At 37.5% G+C, this 23,215-nt stretch overlaps 2 protein-coding genes across 5 annotated transcripts; one reads left to right on the top strand and one right to left on the bottom strand.

Moving 5' to 3' along the window:
* The first annotated feature begins 2,834 nt into the window (after positions 1–2,834).
* Positions 2,835–13,819, top strand: LOC127797870 (uncharacterized). 4 transcript variants are annotated; one of them, XM_052331053.1, is made up of 8 exons: positions 2,835–2,980; positions 3,163–3,304; positions 10,048–10,146; positions 11,595–11,624; positions 11,786–11,887; positions 12,401–12,508; positions 13,255–13,309; positions 13,400–13,819. In XM_052331053.1, the coding sequence occupies exons 3-8, from the start codon at positions 10,055–10,057 to the stop codon at positions 13,451–13,453; spliced, it is 441 nt and encodes a 146-aa protein (XP_052187013.1). In that variant the 5' UTR covers positions 2,835–2,980; positions 3,163–3,304; positions 10,048–10,054; the 3' UTR covers positions 13,454–13,819. The 4 variants fall into 4 exon arrangements, with proteins under 4 accessions (XP_052187013.1, XP_052187012.1, XP_052187015.1 ...); XM_052331052.1 differs by lacking the exon at positions 3,163–3,304; XM_052331055.1 differs by lacking the exon at positions 3,163–3,304 and having other exon boundaries at positions 2,961–2,980; positions 11,595–11,715; positions 11,791–11,887.
* A 3,478-nt stretch (positions 13,820–17,297) lies between these two features.
* Positions 17,298–21,452, bottom strand: LOC127798089 (protein argonaute 7). The gene is made up of 3 exons (XM_052331398.1): positions 20,761–21,452; positions 19,053–20,283; positions 17,298–18,958 (listed from the first exon to the last, which is right to left on the bottom strand). Exons 1-3 carry the CDS (start codon positions 21,107–21,109, stop codon positions 17,500–17,502), a joined length of 3,039 nt encoding a protein of 1,012 aa, XP_052187358.1. The 5' UTR covers positions 21,110–21,452; the 3' UTR covers positions 17,298–17,499.
* Positions 21,453–23,215: the final 1,763 nt, after the last annotated feature.

Below are 23,215 nucleotides of genomic sequence, written 5' to 3' on the forward strand. Positions count from 1 at the left end.
TTAGACTTTTGGGGTATTACACACATTGTGTCATCATTATGGGGCCCACAGCTACGAGTCAACTCTTAGCTCTCTCCCTTCAATGGCCAGGAGCCCCACCGTACTTATGAGCCATTTAGTGGTTGTCTTCTGGGCAACTGATGTGGGACAAGCCCAATGCATCCACAGATTACCTTCATATTGCCCTTCCAATTTGCTGCCATGTGGACAACACTAACAAGGGTTGAGGCGACATCGAGAGTTGACTCCCAATTACAAGCCACTTGACTGCCGAAATAGTTGACTCTCAATGTTCTAGCATGCTAATTGTTAACGTGCTATCTTCATTAATACTTAATGACATATTTGAGACACAAGGCGTACAGTGTCAATACTAGACATAATATTATATGATGTGTGACTTTTTAGATTCATTGTCTACTAGCAAACAAATAGCACTAAAACTTATTTGACACCGACTAATACTCCTTAATCTGTCACAGGAATCTCTCCATATCTTGGTGATGATATAAAAGTTCTTGGGAAAGGCCTAGTAGTGGTCAAGGACAAACATAGAGGACAATAAAATCTAATTTCAAGTTAGTCTATTACAGTTGACGATTACTGTGTATTATTTATTTTGTCACCTAACATCCCGACTAAGCGAGAGTCATAGAATGATAAACTTACAAACTTAGTAACTATGTATCAAATCTTATCAATGTGATTAGATGACATCTTAGGAAGCACTTTTTCCTGCAGAATAAATTTACTCTAATCAAGGACTTTCTTGTCACACTAACAATAGATCACATAAGACGTTCACCTCATCAATAATGACGAGGGTAATAGATTTTATCCTTGAACACTTATTATCTTCATATACCAGTAATACAAAACTAAATAGATAAACATTCTCATTTAACAATTGGATCGTTCAGCTCATTAGCAAATCTTGTACGTCAATACACAAGACACTTGTGTCAGTTCAAATATAAGAATTAGCTACACTATTGCAACTAGACGACATAACCATTATTCTCAATGCCATGTGATCAATCGTTAATGTCACATTCAATGCGTTGTTCTCCAGCAACCACCCACGAATTTACTAAAAATATCTCCATGTCATATGGTATGTGACTCTCCATTCTTAACAATCACTAACTCATATTGATCAAGATATTAAACTTTGTGTTAGTCCATACTTGACTAGTTAGAGTCTCCATCCGATTAATTTAAGGATCATGAATCATTTAAGAAATCTTGTTACCAAATAATTTTGTCACTAGATAATCTTGTCATATAGTCTTAACACTTTAAGAATAAGACTCTATTTCATGAGATTTATAGACTTATTTATAATCAATTGGAAAGTTTATAAATGAAGATAAACTGACCATTTATTGATATATAAAAAGATACATTAAATGTATTTATTACAAATTCACTAAATATCATTTAAATCTAGTAATAGTACACACGGACACTAACATATAATATATTATTTATTAATAGAAAATTAAAAATTATTTAATTATAGAGTTTAAATTAATTTAATATCAAATAATTTCAAAATTTATATTAATAAAAGGTAAGAATAAAAATATTAGAACTAATTTATTATTAAGTACAAAATGTACCAACTAATGATATTTTATTTGTCTTTAGACTAAATTAATTATTATATTTTAAAAAATTAAATAAATTGATACATTTTAAGAGTGGAGGTCAAACTCAGCCGTTGTACCATACAAATTATAACTATGGGACTCTTTTGAAAATGATTTTGGGACTAAATTCGCACATTTGCAACTGTGAGATTATTTTAATTGAGGTTAAAGTTGACACTGTTAATAAAATAAAATTAGAATGTTATTTGATGACAGTGTCTATTATAATAGTTATTTTGACTTAATATCTGAAATTAAAAATTAAAGTGACTTTTTTAATTTTTTTTAAAAATATAATAATTAATTTAATCTCCCGTATAAAAATATAACAACTTAATTAGTCTTTCTTAAAATATAATAATTAATTTAGAATTACTTATTTAAAATACAGTATTTGACGACAAATAGAGAAGAAAATGTTAGAAAGCCCGACAGACTTACCGACGAATTTATCAAAAGGGGGCAAAAAGTGAATTTTGTCGAGGCGACAGCAGCGAGGCGCGACGGTGAGGTGAGACGACGACTATGGCAAGGGAGATGCACCAGAGAGGGGGGCAGTGGCCTGTTTTGTAAATTTACAAAGTGAATGGGAGCAAAATTATCTTTTTTTGCTCTCTTCTATGAGCCGCTCGATAGACTCGTCTGTCCTGTAGGATGACTATCGGGGTCGGGGCGCTGGCCGCTGCATGAATATTGAAACGAGCATTCATCGCGTTTGTTGACGAAGGACGGGAAACCCCACCACAAACCACCGCCGCGACTGGCAGTGCCCAAACCTCGCTTCCTCTGCCTCCGGGCTCCGGCACTTGTAAGCTTAGGGGCTCGGCTTTTAATAAGTTAGCAAGCTTATTTTCTTATCTATTTGGAATTACCAACAGTTTAAAAGCTGCATAACTTAAATGCTAATGTATTACCTTAAAGCTTTGGGGCAGTAGCTTTTGCAAATAAGCTCCTGGGAGCTTTTGGAGTTGACCAATGAAACGACGATTTTGCCCTCTGACAATTTCAATATTTACACTTCCTATCCCTATACATCCTCTTCTCCTTCAACGAAGCCCTTTTCTCCTGCAGCATCTGTGCCTCCTCCATTACTGCCATCGCCGGATCTCCTCCCACAACGGTCACCGTCGCCGGCCAACGCTGCCCATCGCCGGCCATCGTTGCCCAGCGCCGCCCATCGCTGCCATCGCCGCCTCCTGCTTCCAGATCCGCCGTCATCGTTGCCGTCGCCTGGGTCTCCTCTTTGGTCGCGTCTGCCGCCGCCTCCTGCTTCCAGATCTGCCTTCGCCGTTGCCGTTGCCGTTGCTGTTGCCTTCATTGCTGATCGGGTATATCTCTCTACACTGATCATCTCTACAATTTTTTTTTGCATGTTTACCAACACTATTATGTTTCTGTAATATTATTTGCAATTTTAACTATGAAACATAGAAATAATAACTGAATAGGAATATAAACTGAATGCTCATATAAAAATGTTCATTGCTACTGGATGTTGCATTCACTGCAGCCGAAAACGAAAATTATATTCCTGATGCACAATCTGTGACACCATCTGATAGTCAAATGAACGATGAAGTGGACTGGAGTGATATTTATTGGATGGCAGTGCGGGATGCTATAGCCCTACATATTGGACAATCATAATAATTGTATGTAAATTTATATTTTTGTTCTACTAAGGCTTTTGTGTGTATGTATGGGATAATTGAACTTCAATTCAAATTGTGTCTTATCTAATTTTGAATTTTGTAATTATCAAATTTATTTAATTATCAATTATTGTGTCATGTATAATCTTGTAATTTTGTAATATATATATCAAATTTCTAGCTATTGGAAACAAATATAAATTTAAGTATTAATATTTATTTAAATGGCAAATACTTGATATGTATTGATAAAATTTAAAAATAAATAATTTTATATAATATCTCAACATATATATTGAAGATTTTTATGAATTAAATCTAAATTCATGCATAAAGTATAAAAATGATATATTTTTATTTTTTTTTATAATTTATTAACATGTAATTGTAAGTATTTTAGCAATTGGACATCAATTTAATTTAAAAAAAAAATTATATTTTTTGAATTTTATTTTCATTATTCAATGCCATGTCCATTTTAGCATTTTTGCCAAGTTCTAACAGTTTATCAGGTTTTACAAACTAAACACTTAACTTTACACTAATAGCTTAAAGACACATTTATCCAAACATGTTATTAGTTTAAACACTACCCAACTTAAACGCTATTACATAACTTAAACACTACTCGGCTTTTCAGTTCTTTAAAAAAAGCCTAGCCAAACTATGCATAGGTCTCCTAACTTTTTCTTTTGTTTTCAGCATCTATTTTTATCTAATTTCCAGTCTCCTTCTTTGTTCTCTTGGTGTGTTTTTTCCGAGACAATTAAATTAAGGCTGTGTTTGATAGCACACATTTGCCATAGAAAATGTCTAATCATGTGTAATTATTACACATATTTTCTATGAAAAACAATCAAACACCTTTAACTTTTCTATGGAAAATATGTGTATGGTACAAGCATTTAAAGTTTCTTTCCATAGAATTTATTTTCCAAGGGGGGTGGGGTGGTTTTTGTTTTCTAGACAATCATTACCTAGAATTAAATTATAGGTAATGCAATCAAATAGAGCCTAATAGTTTGCTCTTGATTTGATTTGAAGAGCAAAAAAAGAATGAAGGCCTTGTTGTTTAAGTTGGCGTGTTTACACTTTAGGAATGGTGTTGCATTTCTTATATTCGACAAATTGCCTGTGAGACGTCGGACCAACTTGGTTTTGGTTGTACCTTTTCCTTGCGCCCTTTCGCTTTGAATTTCTTCTGCATTCGTAATACACTTGGCATAATACTGGATTGGTTGTTGAGATTCTTACAGTTTACAGCTAATCTGTTATTCTTTCAGTTTGCTAGTTAGAGTTGTAACTGTAATTAGTTTAGCTAGATAGCTGTGTTAGTTTTAACTAACTGCAACCACGGCAGTTATCTGTTGTAATATAAATAGACTATTGCACAGTCTATTCCAATGAGAGGAATTAATCTCCCTTTTACAAACCTAAATTCTCTCCTGAACAAATCTTCTCCTTCTTTGACCATTTCATAGCTTCTCTACATGGTATCAGAGCAAGGTTTTCTCTGACTTGATAGAAATTCTATCCTCGATTCCTCATCAGCCTCTGAAACCTCGCTGCAACCTCTGCTTTCCTTTCTTACAATGATTGGAGATCTTGAAGCCGGAGTTATAGAGATTTTCTATGATTGAGCTGCTGGTCTAATCGATGGAGATTCATTTTGCCTACAGAGTTAGGACCATCCAGGAATGATGCTAGTCACGGCACCTTTGGATGGAATAAATTACAGGTCCTGGAGTCATGCAATGCAAATTAGTCTTGAGGTGAAACACAAGCTAGGGTTCATAGATAGGAAAATCCAGCCACCGAATGAAGATTCTGATCAATTTGAGATCTGGCAGAGATGCGATTACATGGTCACATCTTGGATACTAAACGCACTATGGAAGGAGCTGGTAGAGGCCTTTTTATACAGGACTACTGCTAGAGAACTTTGGGAGGAAGTTGCTGTGAGATTTTGGGAAAGTAATGGGCCTTTGGTATATCAAATTCAGCGGAAAATTGACTCAATCTCGCAGGAAAATGCATCTATTTCTGTTTATTACACTCCTAGGAAAATGCATCTATTGCCTCAAGATCCGTTGCCGCCTTGCACATGTGGAGCAGCAAAGATTTTAGCTGAGATAACTAACATAAATAGGTTAATGCAGTTCTTGATGGGGTCCACGATGGCTATGACCCATGTTAGAAATCAAATTCTCTTACTTGATCGCCTTCCTACTGTAAATAAAGCCTATTCCATGGCATTGCGAGTTGAGGCACAAGGACAAGTATTGTCTTCATTCAATGACATAACAAATGGATCTGCTTTGTCGATTAAAATTACATACTCTAAGCAAGATTCAGGCAAAATGAAGGTAAGAAAGGGATATTTTGTATACTGCAAAAAGGATGGACATGTTAAAGAACAATGCTTCAAGTTAATCGGATATCCTGATTGGTATAAAATCAGTAGAAACAAAGACATGAGTCAAGGACTTGTGGCATATATTGAGAGTAAGATCGAGAAAATTCAGGATACTCCTCTGGAAATACCTAATGCTGCAACTGGAAGTGAGGAATTGAGTACAACTTTGGCCAATTAAAAATTCTTCAAAACAGTAATCCAAACCCCAATCTCAACAATGTTCTCACCAACTTTTCAAGTAACGACTCATCACTGCAACTTTGTTGTTTTAGTTCAATTTTTGCTAAAACACTGGATCATTGACAGTGGTGCAACAGACCATATGTGCCATGATTTAAAACTGTTTACCACATTCCATACCATAACACAATCAATTACCATTTCCTTACCTGATGGCACTACTACTAATGTTACCCAGGTAGGCCTTATCAAGCTTAATTCTAAAGTACATCTTCATGATGTACTTTATATACCATCCTTCCAGATTAATCTTCTTTCTGTCAGTAAGTTGCTTCAAGAGATGCACTTTCTTGTGATTTTTATCCCTTGTGGATGCTTGATTCAGGACCTGATGACTAATAAGATCATAGCAGTGGGACGTTTGGAGGGCAGGCTATACATCTTGGACCAATCTGTTTTTTTAGGTGACAGTATTTCTTCCTTTCTTGCTCAAATACAGCTTACTAAGATGTCTCTGTATTTGATACTCTCTCTACTATGATTCAATCTAATAAAGGTCATTCAATTTTTTCTTCTGTCTCTGCTGTTCAATCAACTTTTACTTTGTGGCACACAGGACTTGGACATACATCTAATTCTAAGCTAATTCATATACCTTTTTAAAACACATTGCCTCTACAGATCATTGCTGCTTTGTATGTCCTTTAGCAAAGCTATCCCGCCTCAGTTTTTCCCCAAGACATTCTTACATCTAAAACTGTTTTGGAGCTGATTCATGTAGATTTGTGGGGGCCTTATCACATTTCATCTATTTGTGGAGCAAATTATTTTCTAACTACTGTTGATGACTTCTCTAGAGCTACTTAGACATTTCTTCTCCAACAAAAGAGTCAATGTCCTTCCATTATCATTCAGTTCATTACCATGGTTGAAAATCAGTTCCAAGTTACAGTCAAAACAGTGCACAGTGATAATGGAACTGAATTCCTCAATAGCCAATGTCATACATTTTTTCTTTCCAAAGGTATCATTCATCAGACAACTTGTCCTTACACACCACAACAAAATGGTGTGGTCGAACTTAAGCATCGGCATCCCCTTGATATTGCTAGATCCTTAGAGATTCACTCTTCCCTTCCCAACAAATGTTGGGCCGAGTCCATCCTTGCTGCCACATATATTTTGAACAGACTTCCTACGCTATGTCTTGCTTGGAAATCTCCTTATCAAGTTCTCTTTGATAAACCTCCAGATTATACTAACCTTCGAGTATATGAATGTCTTTGTTTTGCTGCTGTCACCCAACCGCATCGCGATAAATTCCGTCCTAGGTCAATTCCTTCTATATTTCTTGGTTATTGTAGAAATCAAAAGGGTTACAAATTGTATGACTTGCAGAATAAGAAGATATTTGTTAGCTGAGATGTTCACTTCTTTGAACATCTTTTCCCATTTAAAGCCACTGTCACAGCTCCTACCATGCCTATACCATTACTGTGTTTTTCCCCTTCTTCAGATTCCTGTAGTGCTTCCCCACCTATTCACACTCATATCTCTTCTCATCCAACAGATTTACCTGCTTCCACACCTTCTTCTCCCTCTATTCCTTTTACTACTTCACCTACTGCTGTCACTGCTCCTGCCTCTCAACTTGTTGCTCTTCCTCGAAGGAGAATCCGTATTCGTACCAAACCAGGTTGGCTTCAAGATTTTATTGGGACCCCTACTTCATCAACTTCCCTCTTTAATGATTCAAGTCATTTAGGTAATACCCAAAACTTTGTTTCTTCTCATTCCTTTCAGTTTGCCCCTTCGTACACTGCCTTCGTCAACAACGTTCTTGCCATCAAAGAGCCTTCCACTTTTCAACAAGCATCCTCTGACCCTAATTGGATTACTGCCATGAACAATGAATTAGAGGCATTGGAACAAAACAGAACTTGGACACTCACTTCCTTACCGAAAGGAAAAAAGGCAATTGGATGCAAATGGGTTTACAAAGTAAAATATAATCCTGATGGATCGGTAGATCGCTACAAATCTCGTTTGGTTGCCAAAGGGTATGACCAAATCGAGGGTTTCGACTTTAAAGATAGTTTTCCCCCTGTTGCTAAGGATTCTCAGTGCCCTAGCAACGATTGAAGGTTGGCCTATCTGTCAACTAGATATCAATAACGCATTTCTTCATGGCTTTCTCAATGAGGAAGTCTTTATGCAGCCGCCTCCTGGTTATTCTAAGGCAGCATTGGGACAAGTTTGTTTACTCAAACGCTCTCTTTACTGATTAAAACAATCTTCTAGACAGTGGAACATTCTCCTCCTTTCTATTCAGTATTGGCTTTCATCAATCCCCGCATGATCACTGCTTATTTGTTTGGAAGTCTGATCTTTATTTCACTGCATTACTTGTGTATGTTGATGATGTTTTGTTGGTTGGTAATGATTTGGACCATCTCCAGCTGGTTAATAATCAACTTGATGATAAATTTACTATCAAGGATCTTGGTTTTTTTAAATACTTTCTGGGCATCGAAAGTGCTCGGTCCAATTCGGGTACTTTCTTAAGTCAGCAGAAATTTATACTAGATATTATCTAGGATGCAGGCTTACAAGATGCAAAGGCATATTCTTCTCCTTTGTCTCAAGTTTTACATCTTTCACCTGATGAAGGAGAACCTCTTTCTAATCCTGATCAGTTTCGATGGCTTATTGGGCGCCTATTATACATAAATTTAACTCATCCCGATTTCAGTCACTCAGTGCAGCATTTGAGCCAGTTTATGCATTCTCCACGACAGCCTCATCTTGACACTGCTATTCATGTTCTCAAGTACCTTAAGGTTTCTATTTCTATGGGCCTTTTTTTATCTAGCATCTACTCCACCCGTTCTTACTGCATATTGTGATGCTGATTGGGCATCCTGTAGTTTTACAAGGAGGTCTCTCACTGGTTTCTGTGTTTTTCTTGGAGGAGCTCTTATTTCTTGGAAAATGAAGAAACAAAAGACTGTCTTGCGTTGTTCTGCTGAGGCCGAGTATCGCAGCATGGCTACAACTGTGTGTGAATTGCTATGGATTTCCTATTTGTTACAGGATCTACAGGTTTCCCTCACTTTGCCTATTTCCTTATGCTACACATTGCTGCCAACCCTGTTTTCCATTCGTGCACCAAACATTTGGACATCAATTGTCACTTGGTCAGAGAACATCTTAAACGTGGATTTATTCAGCCTCTCCACATTTCCTCTACTGATCAGCTTGCAGACCTCTTCACCAAGCCTTTGTCTTCGGTTCATCTTCATCGTCTCATTTCCAAGTTGGGACTGATTTTCCCAGTCTCCAACTTGAGGGGGGGGGAGGGGGGGGGGGGGGATGTTGAGATTCTTACAGTTTACAGCTAATCTGTTGTTCTTTCTGTTTGTTAGTTAGAGTTATAATTGTAATTAGTTTAGCTAGATAGCTGTGTTAGTTTTAACTAACTGCAACTGCGGCAGTTAGCTGTTGTAATATAAATAGACTATTGCAGAGTCTATTTCAATGAGAGAAATTAATCTCCCTTTTACAAACCTAAATTCTCTCCCAAACAAATCTTCTCCTTCTTTGATGAGTTCATAGCTTCTCTGCATTGGTGGAGAAGTTACAACTGAATCTTTTCATTTTTTTTTTTGTACAACGCTACTTTCAACAATTTCATAGTGGTGACGACTGATGAGAAATCCATATATATGATGCACATCCTTTTGTTTTAACACTGTGAAGTAGCGAAAGTTGATTCGACTCTATCTCATGGCATGCATATGATGTGTTGGAAAAGAAACACCACCACATACAAAATGCATATGGTTTACCTGAGCATTGGCATCCATGTGGGTCTAGTTGCACTGTTGCATTGACATCTCTATGTCTGTGTATACTCTTTTGCTTGACACTCTCTGTAGCAATTAATAACACAAAATCTATTGGAGTTCTATTGCTAAAATTCGCAATCTCTAGCAATCATTTTTTTTTTTCATTTTCTACACTTATCAGTTATATGACAGTAAGTAGTTAATTTCCTCTCCTTTTAGCATAGTCGTCAGGAGCTGAGTTTGGATCTTGAAGTATTACAATGCTTAAGATTTTCTGATGTGATATGATTTCGTGTTAGGTCATAAATGGACCGTGTTCAAGAAGAAAAGGTGCAGAGATTTGAGGAATTTGTTGATTGTCGCTTAAAACCAGACCTTGTTCGTGCCATCGCTGAAAGGTTATTTTCCAATTCTTCCACTCTTTTGTGTACGCAACTGATTGTGCTTGCTTCACTGATGTGGAAGCAGAGTAACTATTTCCTGTTATGGTTTTGAATCCTCTTTGCAAAAAGAAAATGAAATCGCATCATCTTTCATTTTGTTTACTAGATTGAAAATGCATGGGAAGTGTTTCCTTGTCAGGAAGGAGGCTTTTTCTTAATTCAAAAACATCAAGCTTGCTTGCTAATATACAGATCAAGTTTTAGGCCTAACCTGGACTATTGTTTTGTGGTTTATAGACGAAAGATCACATTGATTGTATGAAACTAAATCTGTGCTTGCTATTGCTTTCTCATGTATGAAAATTTTACAAGCCATGATTGTCACAAGAATAGATAATGGCAGTTGATCGGTTGGAAATTTTGATCAGTTTAAATTCCATTGGTTATGTGATTCATGGCTTAAAAGTCATACTAGTTTTGCAAACTAGACAACTATGCTATCACTGATTTTATACTATCGTTGTTCCTATTCGAAATTAATGATATGAAAGCTCATTACTCATAATGATTTAGATTTCATTACATGAATATCCTATCAGTAGAATGCATTGTGGACAAACCTTTTTCTTTGGGACAGAAGCTAGCCTCTTTTCTTGCTCTCTTGTTTCAACCAGTTTCTTTGGCTATGGAGTGGAGATCTGTACTATGCAGACACTGCAGTTTCTATCAATCCTTTCATATGGTGGAGGTTCATTGGTTCTGAACAAGTCTTCTAATTTTAAGGCTCAGCAAAGAGATTGATACTGGCTGTTCCATGTGGTCTGTGGTTGCTGAGATGCTGTTAACACTTGACTTTCTTTTTATGCTTTCAGTTTGTGATATGTTGTATATGAAAATTACAAAACCTTAGTGAAGCTTCTCTTGAAGTTAATATTAACAGGGCTTAATAAAATTATTCTGTTGTGCTCATGCATTTCAGTAAAATCTATGTGCTTATTCTTTTTGGCTTGGGGTTGGGATGGGGCTTTTTGTCATAATACATTTGGGCTTTGTTTTTACTTATAACTGGTAATTGTTGCTTTTCTAGAGGTACTAATTAGTGTCCATTAGTGGGGGTATTGAGGATCCTTGGATGGGTTGTTGGTGCCATTATGGTTTTATATGAAGCATTGCTTGGTCACTCACTTGTTGGATACTTTTAAAATATAAAGAGCAGTAGTCTGTTCACACAGGTTATCATATTATTACAGGAAACGTATTGATTTTTAGAGTTCTGCAATGTAGGTTGAGCTGCAACTGTTTAAAGAAAGTAGACAAGTAAAGAAGCAGATATAGGATGTATTTCCTGATTAGAGTGGGCAACAGTGCTACACCTTTTGTTGGATTCAGATTTGAAAGTAGCCTAAGCACTAATTTTCAGTAATTCACAATTGCACCTTACTGCTTTTTTGTATATTTTGCAGGGACAAGGTCTTTGAACAACAAAAAACTTTGTATCCTTCCCCCCTCCTTCACATGCCATGGGAATCTCTTCTGTCCTGCTTGAATATCTCTGCAGTGGTTGTGCTTTGCTGTCGACATTAGGTTGAAATTTTGCACTCAAGCTGGGAATCATTGTTCATGTCTGCTTTTTACTTAACTCTTGAACTTGTAGCTCAGATTTGAAAAGGAATGTAGAGAATCTACAGAAGAATAGTGTTACCAGTCTCAGGACATTGGTCAATCTCGGTTCTGAAGTCTACATGCAGGCTGATGTGTATGTTCTTCCAGATTACTCCTTTTTCTCATGCCTTTATGTTCATGTAAAGCTAAAATTCTTCATCGTTCGTTACTTTATAACAAAATCTGCATCTTACGTGATTACCTTGTTGCATCATGTTGTTTTATTTATTTTAACACCTAAAATTTTGTAAACTGGTGCAGTAGATTAGTTCGTTTTACCATATGCAATTCCTGTAAAAGGTATTTTTCATTCTGTTATAAGGGTCTAATCAATGTGGCTGTGGTTAATGGGTGAGCATGAGCCTAAGATCCTATCTAGTCACTTTAGTGCTTAATTTTCTATTGGCAGATGCACCAAAAGCTTTATCTTGCAGTTTTGCATTTTAATTTCAATCTCACCATTTTGTGAGAAATTTATTTCTGAATGTATTTAAATGTTGTCTTCATTTATAGATTTATTTTACTTCTCTTTTCTTTTTTGATTTTCATTTGTATTTTTGGTTATTAATTTTTGGGCGTGGGTTATGGATTATGTGCATGTTTGCAGGCCAGATACAAGACACATATTTGTAGATATTGGACTTGGATTTCATGTTGAACTTACCTGGTCTGAAGCTCTGAACTATATTACTGCAAGGGAAGAAAAGTTAGTCAGGTAGTCACTGCCATGTTATGTCTTTATTATGCTTTATTGAATTGCTTGCTGAGAGTTTCTTTTTTCTTTTCTTTTTCCCCTTACATATTAATCTCCTGAATCAGGTTGCATTGCTGGAGTTATTGGTAACAACACTATAGTATGAAAACTGCATCTTGGAAAGAAATTAGTTAATAGAACAAAATGGAGCTGATTGAGATTATTTAGAGAGGCATCTCATGGACTTAGGGCTAGTTCTCATGGCACAGTTCCACTTTATAGCTTATTCTTTTGACTGAATGGTGGAACATGAAGTTGATTGAAATTATTTAGAATGGCATATATGCACTCGATTTCGTTTTTTAAAATAAAGACAGAAGAAAAAAATGATGTAGCAGATTGACTATTGGCGTTCTTGTCTAAGGAATAGAAAATGATGAATGCTTGCACTTGAGCTAGAGATATATAATATAGGTCCATTTTGCTACTTGATTAGCAACGTATGTATGCAGGGTTTTTCTTTTTCTTTTTTCTTCCCAGGTGCTCTCTCTCTCTCTCTCTATATATATATATTGTCATAGCGTACTACTTTGATCCTACAAAGAGAACACATTTTTCTTCTTCCCCTTGTCCCTTTTTTTGGCATACTTTTTGTGTGTTCAAGAGCCAAATTGTAGTAGGAGTTGACCTTTTGCCATTGCCGTTCTTATCTTGCTTCTTGGTCAATGCTACATGCGAATTGATCAGTACCGGATACTGCTTTGCAGGCAAATAGAGGATTATACTCGGCTAATTGCATCAATCAAAGCCCAGATTAAGATAGTATGTTAACCATGATTTATTTTTACTTCCCCATCCCCCCTTTTCGGTTTCTCCATGTTTGAAAAAGCCGCCTTCTGTTATGGCATGTAGGTTTGCGAAGGGATAAGGGAAATACTCCAGCTTCCAGTAGAGGGGTCTTACTGAAAGGGACTTTAACTTGTATATGCTGCTGCTGTTCTGCTGGCATTTGCACCACCACAAGCAGGCCTAAACAATTGAAGAGAGATGGGCATTGTTGTGAGGCTACATACATTTCCATGGTTGTATGGTTATAAACTATTTCAGAGGTCTAGGAAATAGAACACTGCACGTCTAGCTGCCTAACACCAAGGTGGAGTTGATGGACTCTGTTTTTTACGGGAGCGAAAGAGAAACTGACATGTTGAATATGGAAAAGCTCATTTGAATGATTAGATGTGGTTTAAGAGACTTGCTTATGTAGGGTAAATTAATTTCTGCACTTCTGAGGTTTGGTATAAATATATAGGTACGGGACTTTTCGAAAGTTACTCTAATTACCCTCTTGTGATTAGATTTATGTTACATAAAGTATCTTCGAAGTTTTATAACATTATATGGATTTCTGAAAAATTATAAGATTTATGGTTTGAGGAAGAGTGTTGTGTGTAAGATTTGTAATTTGCCCATTTGATTATTACTTTAGAAAGAATGTGGGAAGCTTGTGTGAACGATGGTCCAAGTTTGGATATGGGCCGGCTCCGTTTGCGGTCAATGACTGGGCCCAAGTCTGTGGACAAAGTCAAGAATTGGGGCAGCGGGGCCCAGAACACGGGCAGCAGTAAAGATGATTAGGTTCTCCGGACAACTCAAGTGAAAGGTGAGTGATTGGACGGCCCAACAACGATCCAGGGCTTGTTCGTGTACGGCTGTGTGTCCCCACATCACCTGGAGGCGTTGATCTGATCGTTGATTCCCATGTAAATACTACCGCGATTGGTATGCTGATTCAATTTCAATTGATTGATTGATTGATTGATTGAAACCCCAGGTAATTGTAGATTCCGTATTTTTGATAATTGCAAAGGTTAAATCTCATTTTTATCAATTTGTTAGTTTACTAAACATTTACCTTTTGTCTTATTTGCTTGGAAAAAAATTATTTATTTATCAATATATACCGTCTATTATCTAAGAAAATAATTAGAAATAAATTGCTTGGCTAGAACTTAGAAGGATGGGTAAGTAGTATTAAGCTTTGAGCCATTTTTGATTTTCACCAAGATTAATAGTAGTTTATTTTTAGAATGAAAATATTTGTAAAGATTGTTGATCTCTGCATTATTAACTTAATAATCTAAATAAATTATTTTTAATAATGAATTTAGATCATAAAATAAAACAAAATGCCCAACCCATTGAGAAATTTACCCCTAGGCGGTGGAGTGGAACTACCATAAAAAAAGGCCAAGAATTTTGCTGAACTGAACACTTGTCCAAATGGGAGCAGTCCATCCACTGTTTCTTTACGATTTTTCTCCAATCTCTGACTGACCGCTCTCTGCCACGAATTACCGAAAAGAAGAATGTGGGAAAGCTAAGGGGCGCACAGGTGATCCCATTCCTTCTCTCTGTAGCTCCTTTCTTAGCTGTTTCAGAGAGAAACAGAAGAAAGGCCAAAGAAAAGATGGACAAAGGCCAGACTCTCTCTGCAATATGACTTCTTCTTTTGTCTCTCTCTCTCTCTATCTCTCTTCATATGTGAACAGTCTTTATAGTCAGAATATGTGCAGGCAGGGTACTGGGGTAGCTGTGTACCTGCCCTTTTGGGTCCCTACAAAACTACCTCAGAATCACTCAAAACAATTGCTTTTACAAATATGTCCATTCCTCCCCCTCTGCACAACCATCAGTACATTTATACATTTGTATACATTGGGTTAGCTTTAGTCACAGTCATAGCTTGAATTCCCAAAACTGACCCCCAATTCCTTCTCTTCCTTTTCCTTTTCCTCTTCCTCTTCTACCACCTTCAATGTTAATGTGACCCATCAGTGACAATTCTGCACCCTCCCTAATGTCTCTCTCTCTCTTCTTCTTGTTCCTTTATTCTCTCCTACATGAACATGACCATTCATGCTGCAACCCATCTCTTTTATCTCTTTATCCTGGAATTTGATTCTTTTTTATCAGCAAAAAGTTAAGACATTTTCCTCAAGCCGTAGTGGGTGCTTTGTCATTTTCATATGGCAGCTTCACTGTTTCAATTTACTTCTTGCTTTTGTCTTACTTGGACTGAATGCCTTTTATGGCTCCAGACTCCCTCATTTATGGCTCCGGACTCTGAATGAAAGCTTGTTTTGCTCACTGATTTCTTTTCTTTCTTTCTTTTCTATTTTGCTAATTCACTGATTTCTTTTCTACTTTGGTTGTATCATCATCATCATCTGAAATAATAAATTCTTCTGAAGCTTCCGTTTTGTTATATCATCATTTTAAGTGCATAATGGTAGCACTAGCAAGTTGCTCCTCAGTGACTAAAAGATCACGAGTAGGTGAAAATAGACTCTTTACACAACTGAAAAAATATTACATAAAAATACAGACTCTTTCTCAATTATCATAAAATAAAAAATCTCGTTGGTGTGGGAGACCCGTTATCTAATGGGTTTGCTCCTAACTCATGCTTTTGCCTGTCTTAACTGCCCATGTAACCAATGATGAAGCACTTGTGGGCCTTGACAATGTACTTGGGAAAGCGGGGGAAGGGAGATCGTCATCTTGCCTTCAGAAAGTTCTGAACGTTGATATTAAATAGGGCAATAAATGTTCATGCAGGCTCACTTTCAAGTAAATCCTTTTCGGTGTAGACGTCAGTCAGCTGCTTTGAAGAACATCACGCTTACAAAAAGTGGGATTCAGATGAAGACAGGTTGATAGTTGGATGCAATAAATTGGGTCGTTGAAGCACTGAACAGATATCTTACTCAACAAAATACAATCCTAAAATAATAGACCTTTTTTTTTTTTTTTTTTTAACTTCTAAAGCAATGCTGTGCATTAGTTTTACCAAAACAATGAGCTTAAAAGCTTTTATATGCACAACAATGGACTTAAGAAATATCATACCCAATGAAAAACAATGCAATACAGACAAGTAAGACTATATATATATATATATATATATATATTCAAGCACTTTTAGAAATATCATACTCCATGACAACCTCAAATTTGCAAATAATTCCAGGAAACGATTAAACAATACAAAAAAAAAAAAGAAGCAAATAGGGCTAAACCAAAAACTGAAAAGGCCTTCAATTCATTTTCAGGCCAAAAACATATTCACTTTCAGGATGCCACAACTGAATTCATTAAACACAAATTACAAACTACCATTCCTTGCAGCTATATAGCACTGGATGCAGGTTTGTCGCCTGTTTTATATTTGAAGATGCATAAGGTATGGTAAAAAACACAAGCAAAAACAATAAGAAGCTGAAATGAATTTTAGCCTATCCTATGCATTGGGGACGCACATTTACATGTTAGCCAGCTTAGCCTCTTGCTCTGTCATCTACAAGACGAATTATTGAAATGAAAAAAAAAAAATAAAAAACTAATCACAGAGAGGGCTCCTAACCAAAGCCAATCCCATCAGAAGAACCAGCAACAGAAAGCAAACTGTAAACTGAAGACAATGGGGTTGACAGAGGTCATTTACCTTCCTAACTTGCATGTGCATATTCTTTATGCTCCTGGTTCCAGTTTACCCTACTCAATCTATATCAATATCTTCATCCTACATTCAACTAGTTCAAATTCCACTTACTAAACATAGGGAGAGATGCCTCTATTTACCTGAAATTGGCTGCTATACTCCTGTGGTGACTCAGTAGGCAGCCTTTAGTGTCTTGATCTGTTGTCACCTAACTAGTTCTGTGGAAGGCCAAATATAGGCAGCAATAATGGTATGGTAAAGAAAGTTGTGTTCCTTGTTAATTAGTAGATTTGGAGGGCGAAAAGTGATAACAGAGAAATCAGCAGAGGTTTCACTATTAGACCAAGAATATAAGTTGTTGTGGACTATGTAATTGTTACAGCACAAACAGAAAACAAAATTCTGGAAATAAACACAGTAACTATGAAGAAAGAAGGAATTACAGGCTGAATTGAAAAATGGACTCTTGTTCTATTTTGGTACGTAGATATGCATGTAAATGCAAGGAACATCAGCAGTAAAACATGAGATTCTTAACATTCTCACTTAGTTTTGGGAGAGGGGTTGCCTTTGGAGGCGCAGCCCTGGAGATTGTTGAAGAACTTCTTGTCAAAGGTGAGGAATCTGAGCGTTCAAGGTAGAGTCTGCCTCTATATGCAGCAAGATGGGCATAGTAAGCTGGAGGAACCAAGGAAACTGGCTTTGTACACCTCACAAATGTGTAGCAAAGATTGTAAACCAGTTTCTGGATTTCATCAGAAGTGAATTGGTTTTCATCCCATAGAACATGATAGTGGGTTGGCCTGCTAGTTCCCTTAAAACCCCAATGGCTACAAAGGTAGAAGTCAAATTCCTTTGGGTGAGTGATCACAGTATCAACAACTGTGCCTGGAGGAATGTTTTCATCAAACAACTGATTTCTAGCTGCAGATGGCTCTGTTTCATCTGGAAACAGCCTTGTGTGGTGTCTTTTCTGAACTACTGCAAAGGTAATTGGAGGTATGTAACCTGGAAACCTGGAACAGGCTGCCTTGATGGCTGGAAGCTCCTCTTGGAGCACTTTATAGAATTGGGTTTCACTTACGCCATCTCGAAAAAATATTATTCTCTTGGGGAGTTTGGACAGTTCCTGATAGAAATCATCCAAAATTTCCCCAACCATTGTGGTAAGATCCTGGATAATTTCTTGTCGATGTGTTTGGGACCTCATTCTCGATACATACTTGTTTGCAGCTGGCCAGTTGACACTCCCCACCACTGCTGCAACAGATGGGCTGAAATCATCCAGTGGGTGAGGATGCGTCACATCGGCTCCCATAAAGATCACTGGATCATCAGAGTGAAGAAGGCGTGGGATTTGGGAAGGTATTGAATTGTACAAAGCAACCGTGCATCCACCAACTTTGGCATTGATTTTAAGAGCCAGGTTTGCAAGAAATTGTGAACTCAACTTGCCAAGATTTGAATACAAGCAGCACTGACTGACAACTCCAATGCTTGTCTCTGCAATTCGCTTAAAATCTGCATACCCTTTGTGTTTTCTCTCCATTACACAAATGAGCAGTTGCAGATTATTGGATGCAGCTCTGTAGATCTTCTTCATTTTGGATTCTAAAAGTGATACATTGTTAAGCACATGCATCGGTTCAAACTGGGGGCTGATAACTGTATTTTTGTTAAGAAAGATGCCCAATTGCTCGCACCTCTGAGACAACTGGCTTATGAACTTTGCAATGATGGATTTTTGGTCAGCACTTCCTCCAAAACTTATTAATCCCCACCTCTCAATTCTAGTGCCTTCAAAGACATGGCTGTCCAGAAGGTTCCATTGACGGTCATGGCGGGAAGGAATTAGATCTCTTATGAAGCCACCATTGCCAAGCTTTAGTTTGGGAGGTTGAAGAATCCTTCCATTCAATCTTGTCATTTCTCTTGAAACATGGAGTTTGAATTCCTTTTCTTGAATGCCACTGTCCAGAAAGTAGGCTTGAATGTCTTAGTAACAATTATAATGGAAGTTCAGGAACTAGGATGACTGGATAATTATAAAGATTTTAAGGTTACCTTGTTGGACCAACTGTTCCTTTCATGACTCCATCAATAATTGCCTTTCGTTCTCTTGGTTTTTGGCAGCCCATCTTTAGTATCCTTGCAGTCTGATCATCTGAAAGCTTCCCAAGGAACTTTTGGCCTTCACAAATCATGCAAAGCTCCATAGGAAGATAGCATGGTTTGCTCCTACTAATCTGCAAGCATGGCAAATTCCTGAACTGAATATCATAATTATAATGATCCTTGAAATAGTTCACTAGTCTCAAATTCTTCCCATCCCTGTCTGGAAACCAGAGATTCTCTGTAGCTTCCTCAGTTAAGCCATAAACCCTATACCTCTGAACAGTTTCTCTATGGCAAACAAATATTCTCAGGTTCTTCAATGCCTTCTCCACTTCCTTCCTTTCTTCTCCTGTCAAACCTCTTGTCTTCCTCTGAGAAAGATCACGCAGAAACTCAAGACGCTTTTGCAGATAGGGGATAACACCAATACTTTCATGGAATGCGGTCACAGAGAAATCTACATTGAGAGCAAGTCCTTGTTGGGTTGGTCTTAGGCTTTGAAAGAAACCCCTCAATCCAACAGCTCCTCCTCCGATTTCTTTAGTCCCTCCCATTGAACTCGAGTATAGTGATCGCCCCACAGGTATGCACTTCTCTGTTGGGCTCTCGCGCAAGACAACATCCAAGGCATGGATATACTCCTGAGGAAGTGGTACCCAATCATCTCCCTCCTTGCTCAAATAGCTGCCCAGTTCCCTTCCATCAAACTTGGAGACAAGTTTGACGTTTACGCGGAAGAGCTTAAGTTGCTGATGCTTTTCTTGAGACTTAAAGCTTTGTCCAGATGGTAACAATAACTTGACTGAGGGTATTGGGAGGCTAACAAAGAATTCAAGTCTATCACTTTGGAATTCAATTGAGCTGTAAAGATTCTTTCCACCATCAAACGCTGGACGTGCACCAGAGAGCACGGCTGAGTTGTCCTCTACCAGTTTTTGCTTGATCTTTCGAGCAAACTCCTTGGAAGGATTCGGAGAGATCTCAACATCATAGTGGAAAATTCGATGCGTGGGATCGAATTGGACCAGGAAATGGTTGGCAAGGAGAGGAATTATAGGCCCCTCTACACCTCCAGAATCCGGTCTCCTCGCTACTAATGATTGTGGCTTGGCACCTATGACTCTCCTTCCATCTTTTCCTTTTAAGGGTATGCCATGTTGCTGTTGAAGCCGCTCTGGAGCTGTTCAGATATTGGAATAGAAGACAATAAGCAACAGTTATTCGTTCCTATTACCACCTACTGATAACTCTCTAATTTCAATCATATCATCTAGCAAGGTAAAAATGCCCAGAAGTTGGAAGCAAGGAGATAAAAATAAAATTAAAAAAATGAATGAACACCTGCAAGGTACGATTAGATTTTCCTTAATTAGACATCGATATCACCTCAAAAATTCAGGCTTAATTCTGGAAAATGTATACGAATAAGGTGAGAAAAGAAATGGACAAAATACCAGGAAAGAACATTCTTGCTTCAACCTATTCTGTTGTCGGGTTATTCAAAGAAGGCTAAAGTCCCCAACTACGTTTCAAAATTGAAAAGTTGATGGAAAGCTTCAATGAACACGCAGACCGTGTATTCATATGCATTAACATCAAACAAAACGCATAAAAGATCAACAAAAATTAGTGGGTTTTGAAAACATATTAACATTACCTTGCAAAACTGCTGAATTTGGGGGTTCGGTGTCCGAAGAGGTGGCCAAGGGAGGGTTATTCCCCTTCCAAGAAGGTTTCTGCAAATGAGGTTTTGATCTGAAACATTGGTTCTGAGGAAAAGGTGGAGTTGCAGTGGGCTGGAGAGGTATGGTTGGAGGCAAAGGAAGAAGAGCAGGGTAAGCTTGGTACTGGTTCTGGTTACAATACCAAATCCTATTTGAGTTGTGCTGCTGCAATAGATGATATTGGTGGTGATATTGGCGGCTTTGAGGGTTGTTTTGAGCCCTGAAAGTCCTGGCCTTGGAGGTGCATTTCTTGGTAGCATTGGACTCTTCTGTTTCGTCCATGGCTTAGTTGAGAAAGAAGCAAAGCCTGAGAACAAGAGCAGTTGTGTGCATGAGAGAAGAAAAGAAGAATACGGGTAGAGTTTCTGATATCAAAAGTAAGTTTTCGCAGTAGAGACTGCAGTTATTTCAGAGAGAGGGAGGGAGAGGAGTCCCTATGGTTTTCCCCGTCCAGTGGCGAAGAGGGTCTAGATGCTGCTGAATATATTCGAAGGGCCAAATAGCTGGGGCCTGGTTTGCCTTAGGAGAAAAGAAAATGCAAAAGGGCCATCTTTCATTCATGGTGAGGAGGCAAAGCATGCTCTAGTTGGAGTCATATGCAATCTTCACAGCCTTCTTGATATTAAATATTCTCATTGGCCTTTCTCACTTGATTTATGCAAATATTATTATCCTTTTGAAGTCAAAATGGGGAGGGAAAAGGCTTCATATAACTTCTTTATTTTTCCATAATTAAACTATTATTGTGTTGATAGTGATTGGAGTTTTATGCCCCAGTTGGCCAATTCCATTTAACAATATGTTTTTTACTTGCTTTACTGAATAGTTGGATGAAGATTGGCCAATTCCATTTTAAAATTTTGTTAGGATCCATTGATGAAACTCAGTATAGGGCTTGGACTAGAAAGGTGAACTAACTCAAGTTTAATTATTAGATTGGAAGGTGGGTCAATGAGAGAGTTTTGGAAACAAAGGCAGGGAGAGATGATATTGATTAACCATAATTCAGATTGAGAGGAGACCTTCATGAGGTTGGTCCACCTTTGCAGATAAGCTACCAAAGGAAAGGGACTAAACCCAATATTAGGTTTTAGTTATAATGAAGTTTGGATTGTTTCTTTATGTCTTTCATGCTGGAATTTAGATTGTTGGGTTCCTTTCACAACCCCACCTGAAAAAAGGGCTGTCTTGAACTGAAAGACCCTATAATTTTTTTTACCCCCTTTTGACATTAGGGAAATGTAATATTCAGAATGAGAATCTTCCATCCCTTCTTATATCTACCGCTCTCTCTCTCTCTCTCATAAGGCTATTTTAAAAAAATATGGGTAACTTTTATGGCTCCATGGGTTCAGTAAATTAACTGAGTTCCTTTACCTCTTGGAGCCCCTTGAGGCCCAATCCCCAACACCAAGAACTGCTGCGGATTCATCAAAATTGTGAAAACTGCAAGCTATGTTAAAAACAAAGAAAAATTGCAAAAAATATTATTATGTGAGTAAAATAACTCATTAATAATCATAAACATTTAAGAAGATAGTTTGTATTTATAAAATTTTCATTATCATATTATCTTGTTGATATTATTTTATAAAAAAATATAAAAATATAATATTTTATTAGAAAAAAAAAGCAGTGAAAACCTAATCTTCATATGACCACATCATCCTTCTCAAAAAAGGACAGAAGGCTGTTCTTATTGTCCCAAAGTTATCCTTTCTCCTCAAACATCATATATCCCACTCCTACTTTTAGCCTCCCCTTTTGCCTCATCTTTTCTCAACATGCTTTCAATGGTAGTGGAATGTGAAAGGGCCATTCATGCACTTGGGAAGTTGCCTTCTCTCTCCCTCTCTCTCTCTCCCTCTCTGTGATTTTTTTAGGATAAACATCGCTGGAATGTTTGATGGGACAATATAATTAGCAAGACCTAGGGTTTTTCAACTCAATTTTAAGAGTTGGGCCACATCATTCATCCATTTTGATCCTCTCATTGTTTATGAATCTCCCATATCTCTCTAAGCATGTGGACAAAAAAACATGGAATTGGTCAAACCACCAACTGCTTCTGGCTTCAACCAGTTGACATGTGGCTCATTTATGTTGCACTGTGCTTGCAGTTAGCAGCCACCAGCCACCAGCCAACAAGGAAAGAAATTATTATGTTACTAAACTCAGCTCGATTGGGCATCCATCCGATCCATATTCTTATTCAATTTCTACACCTTAAAGAAGGTGAATCCCTCACCTTTAAGGCCTCTATATTGGCCCTATGAATAAAAATCGAACACGAGATCTCTTACTGATTATATAATGGCTATAGTCTAAATCTCTTCGAGACATGCTCGTCTCCAACTGTTGAGCTATGCGTGCGGGAACTTCTACACC

The sequence above is a fragment of the Diospyros lotus genome, chromosome 3 (genome assembly GCF_014633365.1).
Source record: "Diospyros lotus cultivar Yz01 chromosome 3, ASM1463336v1, whole genome shotgun sequence".
NCBI classification, from domain to species: domain Eukaryota; kingdom Viridiplantae; phylum Streptophyta; class Magnoliopsida; order Ericales; family Ebenaceae; genus Diospyros; species Diospyros lotus.